Here is a 26,936-nt window from a genome sequence, read left to right on the forward strand (position 1 = left end):
GACATCACTTCGTGTGTCTAAACCATCCTTGACCGCTTCTGCGCGTCGATTAATCAAGCGCATCTGTTTCACGAGGTTTAGCTCCAAAGTTGCGTGTGCCATAAATGTCCGTGGATGGATGCTTGTGTAGGCAGAGGCGCTGTCCACGGTACTGCATTCAGCCCCTCCCCGTTAGACATCACGAAGAGACACGTGATACTCTCTGTCTGTGGCTCCTGACAGTCGCTGGATAAGCTCAACAGGGAAACCAGATTGCACCTTCTCTTCCACAAAGATAACTGGATTTTCGCCCCGCGCTTCTTCCCACTAACCACATCGTGGGTTAGATTTTTTTTTTTTTGTAGTTCTGTTGTGTTTTTATTAGCAGAAAATACATTTGGAGGACTGAATATTTAAGGTAATTTTTAAACCTGTGAGATTTTTTTTAGGAGTTAGAGTGAAAGTGGACCCGTCTTTCTCGCTCTCTCTCCTAACCCCCCCCCCCCCCCCCCCCTCTCTCTCTCTCTCCGCTCTCTCTCTCTCTCTGTCTCTCTGGCTGATGCTGCGATTCACTTGAAAGCAGATCTTGATGTGGAGGTTTCGCTAAAGAGGATTTGGAGCATTGGATTTCAAAGAGACAAAATATGGACAGTGCTGGTTTAAAGGAGCTCAGTCCGCGGCGCCTTGCATGAAATCGCGTTTCTTCTCTTGTGACAACTATTAAGGGTCCCGTAGAAGTAAAGGTGCACGCGCAAAGGTAATAATGGCGCCTCATATTGTTTACCGAAGAATTGTTGTAGTTGTGAGCGACTCGATAAAAATGCCGCATGGACATAAAATAACACACTTATTATAGTGAGCCCGTTGCAGCTGCCGTGCATGGCAAATGTCAGGATATGGGGCATGTTATTGATGAGATGATGACGGCGAAAAGGCAAAATATATCAGTTCAGACGAGGATTATGCTATCTAATAGTTTAAGCATGATCATTAACACGCCGTACTGATCTTCATCACAGTTTCAGTCTATTGATAAGATGCTCCAGTATGTGGAAAGTGCAGGCAAGTAAATCAGATCTACAGCGGTGCAGCGGTTAGAGTGCAGTGGTTAGAGTGTCTTTCCCCCCCTTCATCTTCTTTACTTGAAATGCAAACTAATTGCGGACCTTTAGAATCGACTAACTATTTTTGTTTTCGTTTTATTGCATTATTCTGCTCCTTTTGGTGTTTGAAGGAAAAGCGGGATCTGGCTCAAACTCCGTGTGAAAAATAGGGACAAAGCACATAGTATGAAGAGCATTTTCTGGGTTCTGACTGAGACCCAGTGGAAGCCCGGCTGGTATGACTTACACAGACCGACCATTGTGCATCAAATGACGCACTTTTTCCTCTTGTTAGGGCTTCAAATTAGAACTGGACAGGGGAGCCTATATCGGAATGCTGCTGATAAAACGATTGCAGAAGTTTTAACGCTTACAAGCAAAAGTAATACTCTCATTAAGAGAAAGAAAAAACGACGTAAGGCAGCTATTTTCTTATTTGCGTGACCGAGATTTTCTTTATAATTTGTTTTATTAATGCCGACCGCTGGGCGTGATTTCTTTCTATCTTTTTTTCTTTAGATCACAAATTATAATTTACTCGTATTTCTTTTTCTCTTTAGATTGCGTGACTATTTCATTATGAAAGGACTGCATTTTAACGAGAATATTACAGATATTGTTTTCCTACTTGGTCATTAAGATCAAATAATGTGTCTATTCTCTGATATTGTCAAGAGCTGCCGTTTGCTTCCTGGAAAGCCCTAGTGATCTTAATCTAATGACATAGCTTGTGTTTGTTGTAACAAAGGCCTCACTGGATATAAGTCCCTGACTAGCTGTGCTTTTTGCCTTATCACAGCATTAATACTGGTTTTTGATTAAGGCTTTGACCAAAGTGGATTTGGACATGGATACGGTGAAATACTGATGCTACATTAAATTTGCTTTTCTTTTGCAGAGAGCTTTGAGTCTGGGGACTGCCTTGACAGACAGACTGCTTCTTTTGCTGAGCTTATCAGCCAACGTGGCTCCATATGGCATTTTTTCTCTTTGCTACAGAGAATGCAGGGTGAAAAGCCCTGAGCAAGGCTTCCAGTTACCCGCCAAAGAATGTTGGCATGAACATGAAGATTAAAGCTGCCATTTCAACTCAAGTGAAACCGTGCACACACTAACTGGCACCAGAAGGGACTGTTCCGTAATTACATAAATCAGACCGAGTGTGCCCAGTGGATATTTGAATCTCTGTCCCTTTGCTCTAAATAACCATGGCAGAGAGGACCTTTAAACAGTTCAAACTATTTTGGCGACAACAGTGAGAGGTTTGGCCAGTGGCCTGGACTGTATGAGGTAATGGTGTTTGCTCCAGGATACAAGTGTTGGCCAAGCCTGTTGATATGCAAACATATTAGAGTTGTAGCATTTAATCTTTTGTCTTACAATGCATCAGTTTACACTTGTATGTCCATGTAGACAGTCAGTTACATGCCAGTCTACTATCTCACAGTCAACCCAGCTTATTTTTTTCCCCTTAAGCTAAAGTCCTTATAAGTACATTGAATTCTGTAAGTCCTAACTTCAGCCCACATAATTTGAAATCAAACAATGATTTCACCAAAGCCACATGTTGCCCATATTATATGGGTTGGGCTGCTCATTTGTTGCTTTGTAGAAATAGGCACTTGTCTAGAATTTACAGGTGCTGAGGGTCAGTGGGCTAGATTTCCAGTGTGGAATGCATGTTGCGAAAGTGAAATGAGCTTCAACATGAAAACAAGGAGTTCCCATGGGCTGCTAGTTTACTTTGATGATGAGGGATTTTGTGACTTTCTAGAGCTCCTCATACTGAATGGTAAACTCAGCCTTCGATTCTCCATCTTCTGTGCGGAGCCTGCGACTGTTATATCTGACACAGCGGTCAATGACAGCCAATGGCACACAGTCACTATAAGGAGAAACTTTAAGAACACTACCCTAATGGTGGACAATGAGATAAAGTGGGTGGAGGTGAAGTCTAAAAGACGGGATATGACTGTTTTCAGCCATTTGTTTGTTGGTGGAATACCACCGGAATTACGATCTGTTGCACTACGTCTGACATCGGCTGCGGTCAAGGATCAGCTGCCTTTTACTGGATGGATAACAGACATAAAGGTCAACAACACGGAGTCTGTAATGATTAACAGTGAGGGTGTCTTAAATGACCTCTGTGGTACAGCCAACATGTGTCTAAATGGAGGAGTCTGCAGTTTAATTAACAACGAGCCAACGTGCGACTGTTCTCGGACAGGCTTCCAAGGAAAGGACTGCAGTGAAGGTAAGGCTTTGATTTAATCTGAATCATACATTCAGTACAAAGTGTCCAGTGTAGCCTTTACAGTCAACAGGAAGTTATTCATAATTTGGCTGTTTCAATTACTATCCTCCATAAAATTACGCATTCCCTTCCTCTATTTGGCTAAAGCCATATGTTTTCCTTAGTCGTATGATGTGTGCCATTGATCTGCAATACAGCTGTTTGGAAAGACTGAATCTCCTGCTAGGCCTCATTAGCAAAACATTCTGGTGTTCTTCATCCCCAAAGGTGTCTGCCATTCTTATCAAATAGGTCTTTAGGGATTGGTTGACCTATGAAAGATCTCCAATGACATACTTTTCAAATGGAAGAGCAGGGGTAATCATCTATGTGCCTGACTGAGTAAACAGGAATGACATCATTGAATGCATACAGTATAAATCTTTCCAGTGATGAGAGTATATTCGATCTAGTATCTAATCATTGTATCCATATGATTTTTTTGAGAAAACACAAAATAAAATTGCAAATGTAAAATAACTGAATTATGACCTTTAGCAGAACCATGTGCAAAATGTATTTATTAATACTAACTGCTAAAAAGTCAGCAGGATAATGAAGGTGAATAAAAAGGTTTTGAGAACGTGCAAACTGATAGACAAAGAGAACACAGGGTTCTTTGAGGTAGCGAGAATACTATCACTCTGTCTAGTCTGTAAGGAAAACGTATGAGTGTTCAGAGTATTTAGTGCAATGCTACCCTCAGGTTGGCAGGTTATTGTGATGCTGAGGGGGAGGATGCTTGCTGGTCAGTCAATGGGGGAGGGATTTTAACTGTTTTTAATGTTATTCGTCATGCTCAGTTAAATACAGATGAATCTGAACCTATTTTAACCTATTTTAAATACGGTAATGACACTCACGTCTAATTTACAGTAGATTTCATGAGATCATGTATCTTTATTCAGGCACATAAATCTTTTATTAACAATGAGCTTATTAAGGCACTACTGGAAAACTTACTACTGCCACATAAGATATTCTCATCAAATTGCAAACATAACATCTTCATATAGCACCATGCTTTGTGAACAATGTTTTATTTTTCCCTTTAATCGGGTCTTGTAGATGTTGTAGATGGTGTTAATTAAACAAGAAGTAGTATAGCCTTTCACTAACCACATGCACCGACACATTGAATAATTGCTGTAGTTCACTAACAGGCATTTAAGTGTAAATGTTATTTAGTCTACTTTAAATCCATGACAAGTAGTGTTGGCTGTGTTGCTGTGCTGCAGAAAGAAAATACAAATAGATCCACAATTAGAATGCGACAGTGAATATCTTGAAATATGTCATTATTGTTCCATTTTCTGCTTCTTTCAGAGCAGACTACAGTCTATAATCAAAATTCTTTGATTGTAACAGTGTCATTATGTATTGCTGTAATTTTAATTAATTAATTTTTTTTTTTTTTTGCAGTATTGTAAATTACATTTCAGTACATAGATAGATTTTTTTTTTTTTTATTTAAAAATGAATCCAAAAGAAGTATCTATTCAGGGAATCTCTCATTTGGGTTTATTAATGTGTCTTTGACCATTTTTCTTACTACTGCGCCAAAAAGAGCTGTGAATTCAAAATAGCTTTATTATTTCAGTTTCCCTAAGCTGACGAAAAGCTAGCGATTGTGTGCAGCCATATTTTTTTCTCATTTCATGCTGGATGCAGCCTGACAAAAGGCCCGTCTTGGGGAAAGCTGGGATTCTTTTATACAAAATGCATGGGCACTGATTAAATCTTAAAGTTATTATCTTATCACAGGATACAACTCTTTAACAAAAAAAGTAATACATTAGCAAATTAGAAATTACGTTCATAAATTTAGTTTAGCCTTGATACTATCTCTGAAGTTCAAATTTATTGGTATTTATTGGAAGAGTTGATTTATAAAACTCCCAACACACAACATTTGTAAGGCTAATGTATAATTTGCCAGATTTTTGGAATTTTGGGACTTGGAAGTTCTATACATGGAGACTTCAAATGCAGTATTTTAGAATCCCTGCAAAACAAATCATTAAATATCTTTAAAAACAAAAACAATGGTTTATATAAATTAAAAATGATGATGAACCCACTTCATTCTACCTTAAGGATTCATTTGTAATCTAACATTCCTTGATCTATGTGGTTAATTTACAGATTCATATTCCAGTGTTTAGGGATTAAATAATTACTTTAAAACTGTGTTTGATAATTTTATACAATACATCTATATTTTCTTTGTGTGTGTGTGTGTGTGTGTGTGTGTGTGTGTGTGTGTGTGTGTGTGTGTGTGTGAGTGAGTGTGTGTGTGTGTAAGTGTCTCATTAGTCGAGAATTCGGGGGAAGAGATTTTAATATGCACAGCAGGGTGGCTACTGGTGTTAATAGTTTTATACACATACAATAGCTACTTGTTTGTGTTGTTTATTTTTATATGAGCTGCATGAGCGATGAGCAGCCATTATCGAAAGATGTTTGTGTATTAAGTATATCGCAGCAGTAGCAATCAGAGTGATTATAGTGACAAGTTGAAAGCTTCCTAATAATGAAAAATCCTTTAAAAATATGTTGTACATGCAGCCATACAGGGGCTTTGATGGGGTGAACATAGTCTAGTAAGTGTGTCTGTATCTTAGGGGGAAGATATCTAAAGGAAAAATAAAAGCTGAAAGCAAAAACTCTTTGATTTGATAGATGGCTACTAATTTTCTAATTTTAATTGCAGAGCAGGGATAATAACAAATAACTTATTAAATTCACGAGTTGTCCTGAATGGAGAATTTGCTATTCCCTTCAATGTAATCCCTTTGAGCAGCTAATTCTGACCACTTGCTTGTACATCTCCGAGTCATGCTTGACCTCGCTCACTGTGTCAAAGTTGCAACACTGAAAAGTACATTTAATTTTAGGGAGAAAGAAGCAGATGTTTGAGCCAAAAGTTCTCCCTGAGATGTGTCAGCGTGCTGCAGCATAATCTAGGCAGTTATAGGCAGTCCTACCTTGGGTAGCAAATTTACAGCAAACAAAGAAACTGACAATTGTCTTTCAGTGGTCCTGACTTGATTCTCCTTTTGAGGACTTGGTGACTGAAGTCTTTTCCTTTGAAGACTGTCTTTATTTTATTCTGGATAATAACTTGTCAGCAGTGATGTTGGATACTGTTTGTTTGATATTTGCTCTCATTCATAGTTTGAGGTTCATGGTGAAATTGCAAATATACACTAACAAGCCCTTCCAGCAAGTGCTCTAAGCCAGAGCACTGGAAGCAGTGCATCATTGCACAAGGAGACAACCTTGAAGGGGATGGCAGAATATCACATTTGCTTTTTATAGGCAATGTCTCAAAACTTTATAACCCACAGTGTATATTCGTGCTGCAAGTTACTGAACTGAAGCTGTGAAGCTACAAGCACACACCGTTTATTACAAAGTATAGTTTATAATTTTATGATTATAACAATGACTTTAAAAGGGTTTTTTCAAGAGCAGATGCACAACATCATCAGGTAAATATATTGTCTATAGTGAATCCATTGATCTGGTACTATATAGTGGTGGCAACATCGAGGGTTACATGGAAGCCAGATACCAAGCCAGCCAGCCCATGGTTACTCCACCAATCTTACCTTAATGACACGATTAGATCTCAGTCACACAGGGCTTGAGAGCAGTTGATGTGAGTTAATAAGTGGTTTTTGGAGGTTGCTAGCTGTTTCTGGATGAAATTGGTTGCAAAGAGAGTGCTACACCAAAAACCTCCTTGCGGTTGCTGTGATCACCCATTATTTGGATGTAAGATGCCGACTTATCTGCAAATACTCTGCATTTACTCCTTGAACAGTAGTAAAACTTGAGACAGTGTGAGGCAAACGAATCCATTGTCCTCTGTGCAAGCTGCTAGTGACTACAGAAGCCTGCTACTAGCCAAAGCAGTCACAGGGAGGTTTTTGTCGAGGCAGTTAATGCTCGTGACTATCAACAGCCTTTTGGCAGTGAACACTTGCCAAAAGTCAGTGGAATACACATTTTCCCTAGCAACAGGTGGTTACCATGTGGTCTAGTTCTGCATAAATATGGTTTTAACAATAATTTCTTAGTGATTGTCAGTAACCACCTGCATCCAGTCAGGGAATACACATTTTTGCCTTGTGACCAGTGGTTGCCAGATGGTCGCCAATTGGTTTTTAAGTCTCTGTGAATGGGGTTTTGCATAAATATATATAGAATGCTTTAATATACCTACTCATAAGCATTTAATGATTTTAATTAGTGCTAGATTTATTAAATCTGTGAAATTTGAAGGACTCTGGGGTTTTGCAGGTCTATAAACAACAAATAATTTCATAAAACAAACAATACTTATTTGGACTTCTTACAAAGCACATTTAAGCAATAAATATTTAAATAGTGAAAACAAATCATTATAATAATAATTTAGGTAGTATTGATGGAAATAGATGCAAGGTCCACATTTTATCTAACGCCGCCTTGTCCCTATGCAGACTTTGTCACAGGTACATCCTTTCATAGAGAAAATCTCTGAAAACCCTCAAGGCAAACCTCTACCATCACCATGACCGGCTGTCAAGCACTCCAGAATGGGATTGGAACACCTGGATTTCTCCTGATGCCTTTAATGGCTAATCTGCATTTAACTAACACAATTTCTAGTTATGCTGGCAAAAATTTACCACACACTTTATAATGACTCATTCTGCAGATCTAGCCTCGGTATTCATTTAGAGTTATGTTTCTGGCTAACCATCAAATAGAAGAAATTGTTCTGTTTTATGTTCACTGGTTACTTTGTTTTCTGTTTGCTGCTGAGCAAGTACTGGGTTCAGCATAGCTTTTATACCAGTTCCCTGCAGCTGTTGAGAGCCAAAGTGAGTAAAACTGACTTAAAACATTCAAGTTGTGGTCTGCGGACCTTATGGGCTTGGCTAGTAACTATATGTGAGGTCATCATTTTAAATTATTTTTTTTAATTTATGCATTATTGTTTCATTTTAAATATCAAAATTTGATTAGGCCAGCTATAATACTATATAAATAATGACAGATTATTCAGTCTCAAGAAGCTCCAAAGTAAAATAACTGACTTCTACATTTCCCTCACATATGAGTTCAAGAGCTAAAAATGTTAGCTTTTGATGTATCACATCAAGAGGAAAAAACTCAACAAAATCCCACAAAACAAGCAAACAAACAAAATCTCCCTTTACCTTAAAGTCTAAATATCAGGTTTGCCTGAAAAAAAGGATTATTTGACATTTACTATCTGATAGCTAAACTACTGTTGGTCCATGCTGACCTCATTTTATATTAACTGTAAGCACACTTACATATAACACTTGATAATGCTAACTGCAGTGAAAAATGACTGTAGTGCTTCAGGTTTAACTCCTACTATCAACTGCGCTGAAACTCTATGAACTTGTGTTACTTAAGTCCCTCTGAAATAAAGAATGCTGCACTGTACCTTTGCAGGATAGTATGTTTTGTGGCAAGTACAGAGAATGTTTCCCAGCCATATTAAACACACATGCTTTCTTTCTTGCTTCCTCACCATTCTGAGTTTTAGTGAGGAGGTAAGTCAAAACCACAGCAGAAAATGTGTGCAAGATTTTTATTTATTTATTTATTTAGTTTTTAAATCACACCAGAGATTTAAAATATTTTTTGAAGCTAGTGTTCTACTGTACCAAAAACACTTCTGGGAAAAAAAATCCACACACACAGAAATAAAAGTGCATATACTAACATATCGAAATTCGTTCTTAAAGCTTCTGCAAATTTACCTATTGTGCATACATGGATTTAACTATAAAGTACATTGAAGTTTAAAATTTACCCTTCCATTAAATAATCTAAAAGCTGTTGTATTACTTTGATCAGATGAAAGGATTATAGGATTTGCCACCGGACCTGTCAACTCTCCTCTGTCCAACCACAAGTGTGCACATAACTCTCTCTCTCCTGCTCTCTTTCTCCTCGGTCTCTCTCTCTCCAATTCACACACTTACAAATGCACACACGCACACAAACACAAATCCCTTTGATCGGTTGAAACAATTATTTAAATGCACTTTTCGATGGTCAGTATGCCCTTTTTGTTTCTCATTAAAGAAATAACATAGATGCATTGCATAGCTCCATATTTTATCCTGATAAAATGGAATCATGTTGTTTATCTCATCGTACATTAACCAACCATAAATCTCCCCTGGTACAAAAAAAAAAGAAAGAAAAAAAGTAGGGCAGACCCCAAGTAAGACTGCACAGCATTTTGTTTGTCACTTTGTGTATTATGTAATTTAAAAGATAAGTCACATTATCCGGGTACAGTGAGTAACTGTGATTGCCTTGCACTATCATATTGTGATTTTAGCTGATAGCATTGCTTCTAGGCTTCTAGGTGAAAATATAGTTAGACATCCTTGAAACTAATGTCACTTATAGGACAAACAGTCACAAAACATAAGCGCATTTATTAAGCTTCTATTACAGGATGGCGCAGTACCAAAAATGACTGTAGCCTACAGTAACTGAAATAATGTCAAACCTGTTTTGACTTTTGAACAATCATCAACTGTGACGGTTTTAATTCACCAAAACAAGAGTGTCAAAACAGATTTGTGCATTACTGATTCATTACAGAAGGAAAGTACTGCAACACAACACACGCAGGAGATACACTATTCACATGCTCATTTAGGTAGATGCACAATATGTTTTGCTTGCTTGTTTTTTTTTTTATCCATGTCACACTCTTTGTAGCTCTTTTTTTACCTTAAAATTGAATCCTGGTTATTAGTATTTCAGTTTCCAGGTTCATCCCCAAGATATAACTTGGATAGACATGGCAGTGGCAGTGAAACCTTTCCTGGCAATCTTCCCACAGGTAATAGTGTGATCCCAGTCTGTCTGCAGCCACTGAAAATAGCTCAACGTTACTTGTGTTTATAATACTGTACCACCTCTAATGAACTGTCTGTGCTGATCTGGAAAGTTTAATTATCAACATAATGTCTAATTAAAATTAGTTTCCTTCAGTCGATTGAATCACAGGTTAATTTATATGAAATGCATATTTGTGCATTATTTGAACCTTTTTTTAATAAAAAAAAAATGACACTGGCTCTGGGACTAGATCTGTCTTATGCTCGTTTATGCCATATTATTGTCTACTAAAATATCCAAGAAAGATTTCAGATGTGTGGCTCTATCCCGTGGTTACACCAGAGGTTGTGTTTTGCATAACATATGACAGTTGTGACTATCACCTGCTGTAACGTCACTGGGAATAAGCTCTTGTGGTGCATGGGAATGTCTACAGTCGAGATTCTTGCCCGAGACTTTAGAACAGTTTGTGTTTGTTATTGCAGTCCTAATGTAATTACAGTGTTTGCTTTGGTTGATTGCACTGGTGAATAATGCATCGATATGGCACAGCCATTTGCAGAGGGTTGACCCATTCAGCAGAGAAGAAGCAGCAGCAGTTGTGTCTTTGGCAAAGAGACAAAGACAATGAGTTTTATCAACAACTTTTTACCCTTTAATTAGGTTTGGATGTATAGGCACCTTGGATTGGTGATAAACACAATGTAAGCTACTAAAGAGTTGGTCTGGTCTGTCATTGAGTCTATACTACTTGAAGACGGATAGGCTTCTGTGTTTTGGTGCTGAGCAATATTTTAGTGCAAAATCTGGCTGCCCTCTATGCCAGGGCCACTGTGGCAGCAGGTAGGGCAGCTTTTTAACACTATCTATTTGCTTCTGGATGAGGAACTCAATAAATTCACAGTGAAGTTTCTGTTTGTTTTACGCTTTGACTTTTCGCCTAAAGCCCGTACTGCATACTTTGAGCCAAGTTGTATCCTCTTGAAAAAAATTAACATTTTGAAAGCAACAGTGGAGTGGAGAAGTCCACATGGCAATAATGGGTAACTTGATTGAAAACTAGCATGTTATTGAGTATTTAACAATAATGCAAAGGTACACTGCAAAATAAATCAATGAGACCAGAAGATTGTAGTGGTAGAAAATGCAAATGTGCAAATTATGATTAAAGACTTGGTGATACCTTCATTGTTTTTGGGCATGTCCAGACAGAGTTCAGTTCAATATACTTGTTTACACAGTACTGGCTTAATATGGCAAATATCTTCATTTGACATCAGTTTTGATCAGCTTTAAACAACAACAGCGATTCATTCACATCTATGCGCAGATAGGTGCGTATGAGAATTTATGACGAGCCATATAAAAATACTTTTAAATGCAAATGGAAAAATATAAGTAAGCAAATATAACAACCCGTTCTCACTCCCAAAGCGTAATATTTTACGCTAGGTGACAAATCGTCACCATATTACGTTTTCGGCTACCCACCACGTTCCTAAATGACGACCTCGGAAAAAGAGGAAATATGAGAACCGTCTGGACTGAACCTACACATGTTCGCTCTTTTTCTTCAAATCGCTTAGAAACACGCTATTTAACATCATTAAAGTCCTGGTTAAGGTCAGGAATAAGGTTATGGTCAGGGCTAGGGATAAGGTTAGGTTTAGGGCTGGAATACAGGGCTGGAACGTCTACTACCGCGGGAGCGTCATTGCACTGGATTCCAGCAATAACCCGCCGCGTACCATAAGAACGCTGAAGGTCTCCTTTCGCGTTCCTCAGGAACGCCGCGGGACGTGACAAAACGTCGACATGTTACGCCTCGGGAGTGAGAACGCTCTGGTACTGTATCTCTGAAAGTGTCATTTTGTCTAGAGGCCTCCTGCAGCTTCACTCAGACAAAAGCAGATTAATAGTATACTGCTGTCTCTGACTCCAAAGACAGATATCGGGATCAAAAGATTAGAGGGATTTTCCCGTAGGATTTTTGCCTTGTTTAAATACATTTGCTCCTGACTGTCAAAGGGTGTTTGTGAAATTCGTTGACACCAAACTCCTCCTTTAACGGGATTCATCCTACAGCACAAATAAACACATTCAAATTTCCATGTCACACACACAGACACCCACACATGCAAACTTGTGTTTAACTGAGCTACACCACATGTTTCTTACAGGAGCATATTAAGCTGGCATATGGAAGTTACAGTATATAAAATGCATAACATATTGCTGTTCAGTTGACATGCAATCACTACCCTGATTATGCAATATTATCTCATATGTGTATGAGATCTTGCAGATATGAGGTGTTCCACACATATATTTTTTTCCTTATTTTCACCACTGGAGACCTTTTAATACCTTGGTGTAAAAATATATTTCAGTTTCCATAATACAATTCATAGCATTTTCTATATAGTCTGGATGACTTGAGCACCCTCAAACAGATATAGAACCAAAAGGGTACTTCTGCCTCTCCCGAGGCCATATACCCTGTCCCACGGTTTTAAAATAAGTGAGCCGAGACAGACAGACAGAGAGAGAGAGGCAAAACTGATCACATATCTCTGCCTTGGTTCTCACCTTCATGCAGGAATAAAACTGCTTAGAAGCAAAACTCTTTAGATTCCAGACTGTAGATGATATTTTCACTTTGAACATAATTTACCTTTGATGCTGCTGGTTGGGTGTCGTCAGTCACGAGCGGCGGCTGAAATGCTAAAAACAAGGCAAAAGTGCTGCGCCGTAATTTGAAATCCATCACTCCGGCGATAGAGGGAAGACAAATCAGTTTTCAGGGAGAGTTTTCATCACTTCCCAAAAGAGAGTAAAGGTTGCACAAATGAACCCATCTTTATGGTAATCCAGTCTACATCATGTGTAGAAGTTCAAGAGGCAGTCTGCATAATGTTTAAAACGTCTTCTTGAGTCCAAAAAACAAACAAACAAAATGTAATATGAACTACAAATTAAATAAAAATGGGATTCAAATGGTAACTCAGTCAGAACAGATCACTGGTTTACACTTTTGCTTCGTGACATTTTTGTATAGTTTTGTCTTTTTTTGCCACTTATAATGGAAAAGGATGTAGCTTAATGTTAACAGTACTAAGAGCTTAGCTGTGGTTAATGCTCAGTGCACTTTATTAATGTTTTTTTTTCTAACTTTAGCTTAAGAGCCACTCTTCAGATAGGGATTTGCCACACGTCAACAGTGGCAGCTGCGGCAACTAGTTTCTTTAAGCAACTGCTGTGCACATTTTCTTAGAACAGATGCGTAGTGAGCGTTGGCATATCTCGCTTCAGCATGAAGCTATGAGCCCTGTCGCAATAAGTTACAAATATGCTGAGCCTATATATATATATATACACAAACTTGAAGTTTACATTAATTTCTTAATTCCTCTGCTTGGACTAATACTCCTGCATCAAAAAAAAAAAAGATTGACTCTACATCTGTAATACTATCCTAGATATCTTCTACCCTGGGATTAAGGTTATTAGAATTCTGTATAAGCTTTTCTGATTATCCTCTTGGATCATTCCAGTCCACAAGATGTAAAAGAATTGAGAGACCCCTGAGCACATCTGCTCGCACAATCCTCTCTTTTCATCTATCTCTTTGGAAATATCTGAGTTGGACTATATTATCCACCTGCCATCTGCCTGAAGTAAATATGCAGCTAGGCACAATACATCACAATTTGATTGATTAGGTTCTTTTCAAAATGTTACCATTTCAGAAAATTTTCCTCCTCACTGTCTTACAAAGGGTTTGATAACAACACCATCACCCCTCTTGTATCAGCCCAGTAAAGAATATGGTACATCCAGCAGCTACTTAGATTATAGGTCAAACACTGGAATTAGGTTAGCCTGGCTGTATCCAGTGGCACCAAAATCTGTCTGCTTTTATATTTTAAGCTCCTAAAGTTTGTCCGATGTATTTGTGCTCTCTTGTGCCTCCTTCAAGTGCCGTGTACGTTCCCTGACTGTAAGAAGGTGTTATATGACATATTGCAGAGAAGGCATGTCTTAAATGGTACCAAACACTGACAACAAAGTGTAAAATAAAGTGTAAATATAATATGTCTTAAAAGTGTGAAAATATAAGTCCAATGTGGGAATCAAAATCTAACCTCTTAGGCAAAGGTTAATGTCACTCCTGCCAACTTTTGCCTTCAAAGATATCAGTGAATTAACAGATTATATTTTTTGGCTATTTTGAGTTAAAGGGTTAAATTTAACCTATTCTGGTCTCTGCCTGTGTTGAGGTGCCCAGTGTCAGCGGGGCGATACAATAAAAAGGTAATATGAACAGATCCTTGCCTGGAAAGCATGCATGTGTCTTGTGAGCATCTGAGATAGTGAAGATATGAATTAGCAACAGCAGAAATATCCACAGCTGTGGGCGCTATCAATTTCCATCAGAGTAGCTGGTCACTCTGCCCGTTTCCTCTCTCTCCACACTTACTGTTGCTTGAGAAGGATAATGGGGTAGAGGGTAAGCCGTGTAATGCCACTAACACTCCTCTGGTAGAAAGATGCATTAGGCTTGGCTATGCTACTAAGAGATGAGCCTTCACTTGCATTCATTATTCTTGATTTGGTCTAAATTGTAATTTAACAACAAATTGATCCTGTGGTAGTGCTGACCTTTGCTGCAAGGCTTTTACATTTTCCCTTAAAATGCCTGCGTGACGAGGGATTTTAGAACAGCCTTCCTGCTACTATTTTTCAAATTGACAACTGCGCATTGGGCCGGGAATGGATTTGGTGTGTTTTGTTCTCTGTTATTGGATGTGTAGTGATGACATTTAGAGACGAATTTAGGGAGATTTCATAGTTTTTCGTGTTATGTATTGAATGCATCGAAGCATTTGAGCAATTTTACACATTCACTTTACTAGTCAAGAGAAGTATTAGTCAACTAAAACAGTTGTATAATATGTTCTGAGGCTCTGGAAGGAGATCTGAAAAGAAAAATAAATAAATAAAACTCCCTATTCTACTCTTAAATATTTATCATACACTTGTTTTGGATATGGAAAATGTGAAAGAAGTAGAGTTGTCACAGTACTAGCATTTTAAACTCGATATTGATACCCAAGAAAAATACTCAATAATCATTTTCAATATTATGTGGGGAAAAACAATATTTACGTTATCTAAGCTAGTGCTGTGCCTCTAGGGCATAGGTGTCAAACTCTGGCCCGCGGGCCAAATTTGGCCCGCAGCCTAATTACATTTCGCCCGCGAAGCCATACCAAATTACTATTAGAGCTGGCCTACTGGTATTATACAGCTAATATATATATTGTTTAGTATTAAGCTTTGCTTGTTCCATATTCAGTTTTTCACCAAAACGTGTTTGAGTCCATAAGAAAAGATTCATTTTTATATCTGGAGGAAGATTTTTTTTTCAATAAATATTAATGTTAGCCCACGACTTTGTTCCAGTTTTAAAATTTGGCCCACTGTGTATTTGAGTTTGACACCCCTGCTCTAGGGGGACTTGGCACCATGTTTTTAACTAGAGTAGGTAAGCTAGGCTGTCACTGTTTCTGTCTAGTTGCTGGTACACATTTCTCTGCTTCTTGTCTGGGACTTTAAAAGAAATGTAACACTTTTTAGACACAAATAACTGTGTTATCCTGTTAAATTAATGTTGGGCATTATTAAGATGGGCAGGACTCACTTGCTGCCTGACATTTGGTGCCTAGCTCCCATTTTAGCGTTTTAGTCATAGCTGCTAGCAGCTTCCTTAATAATAACAGATGGCGCTATAGGAAAACCTTTAAAAGTTAAACAGCTACTGTTAAAGTTTGGGCAGGTCAGGTTAACATTTGTGATAACTGTTTAATACTAATTAATTTCTTAACTATTAATTAATTATTCCTTATAAACTCTTGTTTAACGCTAACTAGTGAGGGCGAGGCTGTGTGTGTGTGTGTGTGTGTGTGTGTGTGTGTGTGTGTGTGTGTGTGTGTGTGTGTGTGTGTCTGCCTGTCTGCAGAGTTGTGGGAATTTTTGTGTCAACAGGAGGAGGCAAAGATGGCACTGTTGGTATCAATACTATTGCAAATGAGAATAATACTACAGTAATTTTTTAATATCGATGGGTATCTCTGTATAGATTTTGACAACCCTAGAGAGAAAAGGCTGTTTATGTAGCACTACAATAAATGGGAACTGTGGGAGCTCAGACTCAAAGGTCTGTGAACTACCTGAAGAGGTACTCAAGAAAATCCTATTCAGTCCAAATGGCATCTCTCAAGAATAGTAGATAGTGAATAGAAACCTGTCTTTATTTGTGGTCATGCCCCATCGTAACTTCCAATGTTGGCAGTCAGTGAGTGAGCTCTGGGATTGAAACTTTTCACTCTTCTTGTACTGAGTAGCCAACATGCTGAACTTTAGACTGTTGCAGTTTACTGGCATGACAGTTGATAGTTCATAATTTTTATATATAATATTTTTGAGCAGTTGTTTAAAAAAAAAAGCAAACATTTGACAGTTAAAGTTCTCTGTGTCTTTGTTAAATGATGTACAAACCCATACGGAAAAGAAATAGTAAAAACTTATATGTGATTACTCATGAAAGTGGCCACTTTCATGAGTAAATCATATAAGGCTTACATGATTTACTCATGAAAGTGGCCACTTTCGCATTACTTTCATACATTGTTTTAGTAAGTCTCCAAAACATACAAGTTTCATTATATAATTTTTCAAGGGATCTTAGATCTGTTTTCACACTTATATGCTTTTCATACAAGTTTCACACAAGACAGATACAAACTTTGTAAGATTTATATATATCTTTTCCATATGGGAATACCCACAGAATTTCCAGCTATGAGACTTTTTCAGTTTCAGGTTTTCCACAGTGAATATTTGCTGCTGACCTACTTTTTCAAAGCAAAACTGGCACGATAAACTACTTCTTTTTGTAGATATGTAAAATGGAACTGAACGGCTTCATTATGAAATCTTGCGTTCTTAATAATTCATCTTACTGAACTTTATTTAACAAATTACTTTATTTAATCACGCTGATGGTATACTTTAGATATTTTACATAATGCTCTTATTTTAGTGACTCTGTCACATCATAACTGACCGCTCTACCCAGTACGCCCAATATTGCGAGACAGAACTATGTTACATAAATAATGACTGCATGAAATATAAATGCAGAGCACTGTGGTGTCATAAAGCAACAGTATTCTGACTTTCACATTTTATTTAGCTGTGATTTCGCATAGTCTTTAAGACAATTTAGGGCAAATAATATTATTTATTTTCCTGCTGTGGATCATGGTAACAGCAGACTAAATACAGACAAGGAGGTATGTGGGGGTTGTCAGCATAAGAGCGAGGGCATGCAGTTGAACCTTTACTCAGCCTTCACAGTTATGTCTTAATAAGCAGGATCTAGCACTACGATAATGGTTGTTGATTATTATGTCTTTGCAAAGCAGAGGAAAGACACAAAACACAAGTATCTGACCAATATCCTGAATGCCTTTGTAAATTTCTGTGTATTTTGCTTAGTAAGCCAAAGGGATTCCTTAATCATCCTTAACGAGTCCTTAATCACACGTGCAATCTAAAAAACTCAAAGACAGAAAACATTAAAATGCTGTTTTTCAAAAATATAGTATCCATTTAACAGGTGCACTTCATACAAAGCTAAAACACTGCAATGCTGATGACTGTAAGCACAGATGACAAAAAGCTGATTCAGGCAGACATGATCTTATAAAATTGTCAAATGGCAGAGAAAATGAATTATATCTATTGCTGGATGCTGGGTCTAGTGAATGTGACACATGGTCCTTTATGTGAAGTGCATTGTCACTGAGATCCTGCCAAGACTACTCAGCCAACTGCATCCAGACACACTGTAGAGACACGAGTGCCTTAATGACATTTTGTACAGCTAGATGACGGCACCTTGTGTGTTGAAACAGTGGACAGAGCATTGTTCGTTTTCCTTTCTATATGTCTCACTTTATATTTAATCAGCTGTCACAGTTTTGAGTTCACAGTCAGGAGGCTAAGGATTCTGTAAAGGGTCAGAATAATGTCTGCAGGAGGCAACGAGAAGAAGAAAATCAATTTATAGATTTATGTCCAATCCTTGTTGCTGTTATCCTCCAGATGTTTTATTCAGTGAGGCATTAACTTGAATAGTAATGTAATTATTTTCCATGAGCCATACACCATGTGCATGATCAACAGCGTAAGACCATCAGCGATGGAGATCGTATGATAGACAGTTGAGTGCATTTTGGTGTAGTGTTACCAGCACAATAGCACTGGGATCACTTTGTCAAGGGGATTAAATGGATTTACGTCTCTGGATTAGAATGTAACCAGCTGGGTACATTTGTGAAAGAAAGTTTGCGTGTGTGTGTCAGAGAGAGGCAAAACATGGCATGTTTTAATGGTTTCTGTCAGCTAATACTGAAGTTAAAGGAAAACTTCTTTTCTACTAAGCACCTTAAGAAACACTGGACCCCCCTTCATGCTTACTAAAGGTTTGATTCATTAACTTTGCTCAAACCTTTGGACCAAATTTGCTATGAATAGCTGTTAGACTTGCTCCCAGTATTCAAATCCAGATGTGGTTTAGAATTACATGAGGATAACGTGCTCACATCAGATTTAATATAAGAATATGAAATGCATGTCTCTCAAGCTTTACTTGTGCAATAGCTATTAATAATTATTTCTCGAAATCATTTCTTAATTTGATTGTGAACATCATCATTAGAGGAAGGGAATCACTATAATAGTGTTAATTGTGCAGTAACCCCACAGGCTGCACAATCTTTCACAAGCTATCAAATAAGCAGTCCTCCTGCATAGATCACTCACCGAATTTAAATGTAATACAACAAAGACTGCTATCACTGTATTGCACACCGCAGTGAGTCAATTATTAGTTACCTGTTAGTTATTGTGGCAAAATGTTTCAGTCAATGTTGGTCTTTGGGGTCTTGACATCAGCCAGTGTTCTTGTTTCTTTCACTTTTCTCATGCAGCTTCATGCTTGCCTTGTCAGAATGCTTTTTTTCAGCAGCCTGCTTCTCATTTCCAAGCAACGTTTTTTGTCAACATACTGCATGCGTGTATATTTTTTAAAGATCGGCTCTTTTCACAGAGGCCACTGTGACATGTCAGCGGAGTAAACACAGATGTAATTGATAAAACGATGGCCCCATTTAGTGCGCCTCAGCCATTTGTTTGAGCTCTGGCCCATCTGGTTGGAACCGGTCCATAATTAATTTGATTAATTACACCTGTGTTTAGCCTGCGACGGTCCGATCAAAAAGGCCCCTCTGAAAATGGCCTATAGAATCTCATTTATCTAAATGTCCTGTATTTTCTTAAATTTGGAAAGTTTTATCCACATCTGGCTACATTTTAAACAAAATTAAACCATTGTAAGGCAAATGCACAGTTCAGTACTGAAGGACAAGGATAAATGAGGCTCTAGTATGAGTTATACATATTATCAAAAATATTTCAAATTCCATCAAATGAAATCAATCTAAATTTTTACCAAAACTGATGTGGTCGTATTATACAACGAGTGAAGTCTTTAATTGTGATAATTTGGATTGATTTTGTGTGCATGGTGTCTGATTTGGAATGGGAACCAGTGGTGATGGTAAGTTTCGGTCAAAATAAATCTGGGCAAGAAACCATATTAAAGAGGTAGGAGTTTATTTAGCAGCGGTCCCTATTTGGTCGCATGGTTATTGTAACTGGATTGATCACACAACCATGTTTCTTTGTCTTCTATATATATATACATTGCATGTTGGTGTTTTCATGATTTTTGGTTAATTTTTTTAATCCAAAGTTAAAAGTCTAATAACTGTGTTCTCATCACATTTATTTATTTTCTATATTTATTTATTAGATCCTTTTGTATCTGTCTGGTGTTACATTTTAATGATCAAATATTAAATACTATTGCTATGTATCAGTGATGAATAGTACTGCTGACTGATTATATATTATTATTCTTTTCATAGGAAATGTGTGGGTCCTTACGCATCCTTACGTGATTATTTTTGCATGTTTCCAGTCAAATCATTTTGTTAAACTCATTTATTTCCTTGCTGTTAGCATGTTTTCTGCACTTGTTTGCTATTAGTTTGCTAGCATATACTTCTTCACCTATATCTTTCATTTGAGACCAATTTCACATGTCAGTTTTGGGGTTTTTTGTTTTGTTTTTTTCACTTCCACAAAACTCACATTGTTTGCCAAAAATTAGTGTTAGGAGAATTTCATCCGGGAGGCAATCTCCTTTTGTATTGCCCGTATGTGGTCACTGGTCATTGCCTTCACTACTGTGACCAATTCACCTGAATAAGTGACACGAGACTCCACTGCCGGTTCGGAAACCTCAGAGGCATTGCTTTACCGCAGCCGGCTCAATTTATTTAGGTTATTTTCTGTTGCAGCGTATTTCATCACATGCACCGGCTTTTCAGTCAAGAAAAACAAACTAGATTTCACTGAGCTGCTGGAGTAAATAGTTGTTGATACAAAAAGTTGCAGTTCATTATTTTAAAAAAACGTCAAATAAAAAAAGTATTTAACAAGCTTAACAGAACACTATGAAACCGCCTCAAGTTTCAATATAATGGACTTGCTTGATAGAATTAAATTCTTTGAAGTCGTTTCAAATGTTCAAAAGTTCACTCAGAGCTCTGTCCTGTATTCCAGGTCAATGCACGGACAAAAACACGTGTACGTGCTTTAGCGTTTCCTCTGCAGGGGTTACAATAGGTCACTTGCATGTGATGTTTAATGCCTTGCATGGTGATGACATGCAATGGCCAGTACTAGTCTGCATGCTGCTTAATGAATATCTTACTCTTTTTCTCTTTGCCTGTCTGTGCTTCCAGAAGACAACTATAATGAAGGTGGGTATTGTAATTGAAACTGGTTCTATTTTTTTCTAACACATTGTTATGGCTAAGGCTTCTCAGTGTTTTATAAGGGTAACAGTATCGCTGTTACTGGAGTGGTAAGTCTGATTAATTAAATTTTCTCTGTTATTTCTGGGTATTTAAACAATACTCGAACATCACCATAGCCTTCACAGCCAAGACATTTAAAAATGTATATTAAACGGATCTAAGGGCGTTAAAGGGTCAGTAAAATATCTTATTTAAATGGGTACAAGCACTGATATTAGCATGTCCATTTATTACTCATATCACAGTGATTCTTTTTGCATGAGATTGCAAAGATTAGATTTTTTTATATGTAGTTTTGGAGAATGGAATTGGATATCCTTTTTAGTTGAAGACCTACCCAGAGGGTTAACTGTGAATACTTGTACAGCAATTCTGTGCCTGCTTTGATTGCCTCATTTAATCAATAGTCTACTTTAGGACCATGTGAACCAGATCTGATACTAGTACGGGCTAGTAGCACCAAATTATTACTCTAAGAAACACTGACAAAAGAAAGATTGAAGCAATTATTGAGCGCAATATTGGCTAAAAAAATGTTTTTTAATAAATTCATTAAAGATGCACATTTAATAAAGTAAATGCAGATTTTTGTTGACTGAAATCTTTGTTCGTGGTTATCAAAACTCAAAATGTATTTGGTTGAATCTTGTTGGTAAGTATATTGTAATAAAAAGGAAAAGGGCATCTTAATTTATTCCATGCAGACTTTTAACACAATGACAGCTTCCTTATTATTAAGCAAGGCTGGTCATGTTGTTTGTATTGAGATTAATTTTAAAATGAGTATTTGAGATGTGAAGCTGAAAGGCTAAGCAGAACACACGATTTATAACAGAAAACTGTGTCAGAAGACATCTTCATCTTTTTTACCCGTATGATTTTGTTTGAATATGAATCAAATATTAGCTGAACGCAGGTCTATATTTGAATAGCGATTGCTCTTTAAGGGTGGTAGGCGGAATGATGATCTTAGAGCACAAAGATCAGCCTGAATTTAAATTTCTGAATTATATCTAGTAAGTGGATGATGATGATGCATTGCAACCTGCTTCGGTTGACCAAATGCTCATCTTGCTGACCCTGTCTATGCATCCTCCTATTTCTCTCCTTCCCACTTTTTCCCTATCCACACTCCTCAAGAAACACAGACATCTGCTCTGAAAGAGATGCCTGCGTGTCAGTGTCACACAGCTTCCCATTATCCCTTGTTCTCTGCTGACTGTGCTCTTGTTTTCCTTTAAGGTCTGGCACACCTGATGATGGGCGACCAAGGTATGAGCTCTGTTCCTTTTTCCAGCGATTCCCCCATTTGTCCCTCTTGCTCCCATTGTGCTCAGAAGTGTGTGTGCGTGCCTGTAACTCTTATTTAACATCCAGGCTTGAAGCTTCAGATATGGGCTGTCAATTCACTTATACTGACTGACCTGGCTAATTTTCACTCTCTCAGTGACTTTTTTTCCCCTCCCCATCTTTTCAAGCTCATTTAGCTTTCTATTCACGACTCTGCTGTGTCACCATTTGTTTCCATCTTTCTTTCGTTTTAATTATTCTAATTTACTTCATGTTCTTTTGTTTACTGGGAATGTGGTTAGAGTAACGAGACACTTCCATCAGCATCATTTGAATGTAATGCATGGTGGTGGTAAATGGCTTACTGAAATTTTAAGCTAATCTTCATCTGTCCTCGCTCCTGTAATGCATGTAGCGATTGTCTGCACAGAGTCTGTCCATTCTGTTTTTGTGATCCTGCACATCTTTATTATGTAGCACAGATAGAATGAGAAGTTTTGGTTTTATTTTTCATCATTATTCCCATTACAGTTACACATTTCCTCTCTTCTGATTGCACATATCTTGTAGTCATCAAGCCTCTTGCTCCTGTCCTCTGTCCTTTTCCGACGTGACCATGACACTTATTCGTGTCTCCTCTCCTTTTGTTCTCCCTTTTTGTCTGGAATATGCTTTCTTCATGGACATTTCATCAAATTTCATAGGTAAAAGTAAAGGTACTACCCTTTTAATTCTGAGTTTTCATTGAACTAAGCTAGCCATGTTTGTGACATTATATACTCATGCTGAATGAAGTATATAAAGTCATTGGCATTTTTGAAACTTGCTTTTTCAACCATTAATGAAAGCTTTTCAAGGTAGGTGCCACTTTCGCTTCGTGTTCACACTTTTAAGCTGCGCCATTTGTTCCTTTCTGCTTGTGCATGGGGATCATAAACAAGTCTCACATGGGCATATGAACACACTAGTTTCTGTCGTAGTTCCAGTACACCACCACCACCACCACTGGGGTAACTACAAGCTTTCTGTTCAAATCATGATTTTTGGGGTTGTGGGTGAGGCTTGATCATAGTGTTGTGGGCCTCCCATCCTGGCTGTGATCCTCACCTCTTCTCCCTGTGGGGTAAGTGGACTTCTGATCTTTCCCATTTGACTCTCCTCCTCAGGGCAGAGAGGGGAAGCTTGGCTTCTAAGGTCCCTACTGAGCATTCAAGGTAAAACTTTGATTCTTTCAAGTTGAAGTAAAGCTGGAAGCTATATAAGTCCTCTTCAGCTTACATCAGTGTAATGCAGTTTAATGTTTGCTAATTAGAAAATAATGTTTAATAATACTTTATAACTCAATTGAAACATAATAAAGACTGATTTTGACAATCAGTCTTTCCTTTTGCATTCTGAAAATACATTTTTTCTTGCTTTTGCTTGACCTTTGTCTTAAAATTGACTGTGTCATTCGTTCTGATTGTAGAAATTCCTTGCAAATTAGTTTGTAACATTTTTGTTTCTTAAGACCAAATAGAAAAATATCATGATAATGCTGTCTCTTATCATGTACTTGTGAAGCATCATCTAAACAGGTAAGTCTTCCAAGTGACCTTTAGACGCACAGTGTGAGGAATTATGTTGTTGGATTTTGTGCCATCAAATGCCATGCTACTAAAGCTGCAGTGCTATTTGTGACCAAACACACATACACACACAAACACACCATGTTCTTATTACAAGGAAAGATATTGCATTGGCTTAAATTAAATTTGTGGACAATTACCTTAAGCCAAACCACAATCCCCACTTGCCTTAACTTAACCTTCAACTAAGTCGTCATAATAAAATGTATAGATTATGTTATGGAGACTAGACGCACATACCCACACAAATAAAACCCACTGTCCATTCTAAATACAGACATTGATTTTTCCATCCGCTAAGGTAAGTCTTTGTGTTTTATTTTCGGTTTTGAAGATGGATGCATACAAATTTGACATACATGCAACATATATTCACTACATTTTTTGTTAATAATAAATCTAGCTCTGTAGGTGACTTCAAAACATTTTTCTAAAATTATGCAAAAGAAAATTGCATCATGTGCATGTACATATAAGGAATTGCGTATGTAGAAGGTTAGTCGATTGCACAAAAATAAAACCCTTTGAATTGTGTATAGTGTACAGTATGAGGCTTCTGATGCTTTGGTTTTATTACACTGTACCACACGCTCAGCTTGGACGTGGCAGAAGGAAAGCCACGGGGAGAGATTGAGATAATGCTGATGAGGCACAAATCTGCCATACGTGGAACACTGCTTCTAATTTGGGCCATGGTTAGCTGTCCCCCGTGTTGTACAGTGTGAAACATAGTCAATCCTTTTACATGCTGTGTGGTAAATCTAAGAACGAGCACAGAGCGACAGTGCATTCACTGTCTGCCATAAGCTTGTGAGAATATTGTGCATTATGTTGTCCCTCCCACCCCTTCCTCCCAAGGTGCTGCTGTGTCATGTTAACTGGTTTATACCCTGTTTCACGGGTAGCCTTTTGAGAATGGGCTTGTGAATGTGCACTGCTTTCAGCTGGTACACTGCCACCGGATTCCTGAAACCTTGTTTCCATCTAGCTCTAGCAAGCGGGGCATGCCGTAGGATAAGTCATAATACCACTGACCTACAAATCACCAGGGTATTTAATTGCACTCATCACAATAAACTGCCATGTGCAGCTTAAGAGAAACTGCAGGCTGTGCAGACAGGCTTACAGGTACAACTGTGCTATTTCTAAATTAGTATACTTCTAATGTAATTGCTTTCAATTTCTGAACATGGAAATGTCTCTTCTCATTGTAGTGTTCACACGCCACAGGTTTTCTGTAAAGTGAGAAAGCGAATCCCTCTGGTAGCTGCCTTGTACATATTGTGCTACATTTTAAATGTCAAATTAAATGGATATTTAAAATACTCTACTATATTACAGAAGCCTGACTCACCCAGACTTTTAACTGAGTGTCATAGACGTGTAAAGATGACACATTTCTTCAAATAGTAACTTTTGGAGTCACCTCATAGTGTTTTGTTTGATACATGTGAGGTGACTTATAAGATGAATATCAGATTATCAAAAGTGATAATTTCACAGCAATTACAGGAGTTAAGAGTGTAGATATGATTCATGTCCTCACCCAGTGAAGTTGGCCATTGCTTGGTGGTATTAATAGCAACGACTTTAGAGTTGAACAAAGATTTGCAAGTGTTTTGGATAAATGCTGTGAATCATAAATGGAACAAAGCCACACGAGGCAGAAAAAACTCAAGACAGAGATTTCGCATGTCAAAACCAACATCATAAACGCTAGAGAGGTGCATTAGCTAAATTCAATTCTAGTATCCCATCTAATCTCGCAATCTAGGAACATTTGATAAAAGAATATCTGTATTATTATCAGTATTTTCCAGTAATAGATATAGCTTAAAAGTAGCATATAGTGCTATAAGAGTGTGTTCAGGTCAATAAAAACGGTGCCTCAATTTTTCTGTTTAATTTAACCATCCATTTATTTTAACGCAAGTGCTTATTTAGAGTTATTATTGAGAGTTTGACAGTTTCTATAGCTGCAAATGCTGTAAGAGCCTATTATCAAATATGAAGAGGTCAAAGCTTGCATTCGTATGAGGGTATCCATGCTGTGTTTGTGTAAATGCAGAGTGCACAAGAAAACTCTGTTTAAGGTGGACTTGGGAATGGCGTGCATGTAATTTACAGACCCCAGCATCGCTATGCTCCCTCAATGACAGCTGTGTTTGGGAATTATTTAATTACCAAATGCATAAAATCCTAAAACGAACGTTTTGAGTGTAGGAGCGCATTTCAAAAGCACGTGTGTATGAACGAGAGACATCAGTACTGAAAAGAGAAGTTGGGACTCTGAGACAAACTGATGTGTACTTGGGTGTGGATCGTTGAGGACACCGCGAGCGCAGGCCAGTGAAAAGTCGGAAACATGATACAAATTACAGCTAGTATATGCAAAATTATTATTTAATTATTTTTTTTATTGTGAAATTTGTCAGAAGCTTCAATAAACCCTCCAGTTTAAAGAAGTTGAATCTTCTAGGAATTAATTCATTATTTAGGCTTTACAGGGTTAAGAAATTCGTTTGTAGCATCAATCTCACATCTCAAACTCAACTCATTTTTTAATAATCTTTAGCCATCATAATAAAATGTTTTGTAATGGATTTTGAAATCCTTCATTGCCTAACCATGGCTGTCATTTTTACTTCTGGCATCACAATGGCCAGTGTAGCAGCATGTGAAAACAAGGCGGACGAGTGGAATATGTTTGTTGTTGTTTTTTGATCAGGGCCTG

At 37.7% G+C, this 26,936-nt stretch overlaps 1 protein-coding gene across 14 annotated transcripts in view; it reads left to right on the plus strand.

Moving 5' to 3' along the window:
• Positions 1-209: 209 nt before the first annotated feature.
• Positions 210-26,936, plus strand: part of LOC146561237 (neurexin-1a) — a 259,720-nt gene continuing 232,993 nt past the window's right edge. For 3 of the 14 annotated variants that reach the window (XM_085297144.1, XM_085297148.1, XM_085297152.1), the window contains exons 1-5: positions 532-736; positions 1,981-3,339; positions 21,210-21,227; positions 22,527-22,556; positions 23,741-23,788. In XM_085297144.1, coding sequence (XP_085153270.1) covers positions 2,628-3,339; positions 21,210-21,227; positions 22,527-22,556; positions 23,741-23,788 — 808 coding nt within the window. In that variant the 5' untranslated portion in view covers positions 532-736; positions 1,981-2,627. Of the gene's footprint in view, positions 398-531; positions 737-1,980; positions 3,340-21,209; positions 21,228-22,526; positions 22,557-23,740; positions 23,789-26,936 lie in introns of those variants that run through there. The other 11 variants (XM_085297153.1, XM_085297158.1, XM_085297159.1 and 8 more) reach the window with 8 other exon arrangements.

The sequence above is a fragment of the Mchenga conophoros genome, linkage group LG13 (assembly GCF_057382185.1).
Source record: "Mchenga conophoros isolate Kocher_MC1m ecotype Shallow Benthic linkage group LG13, M_conophoros_male_GT1.1, whole genome shotgun sequence".
Classification (NCBI taxonomy): Eukaryota; Metazoa; Chordata; class Actinopteri; order Cichliformes; family Cichlidae; genus Mchenga; species Mchenga conophoros.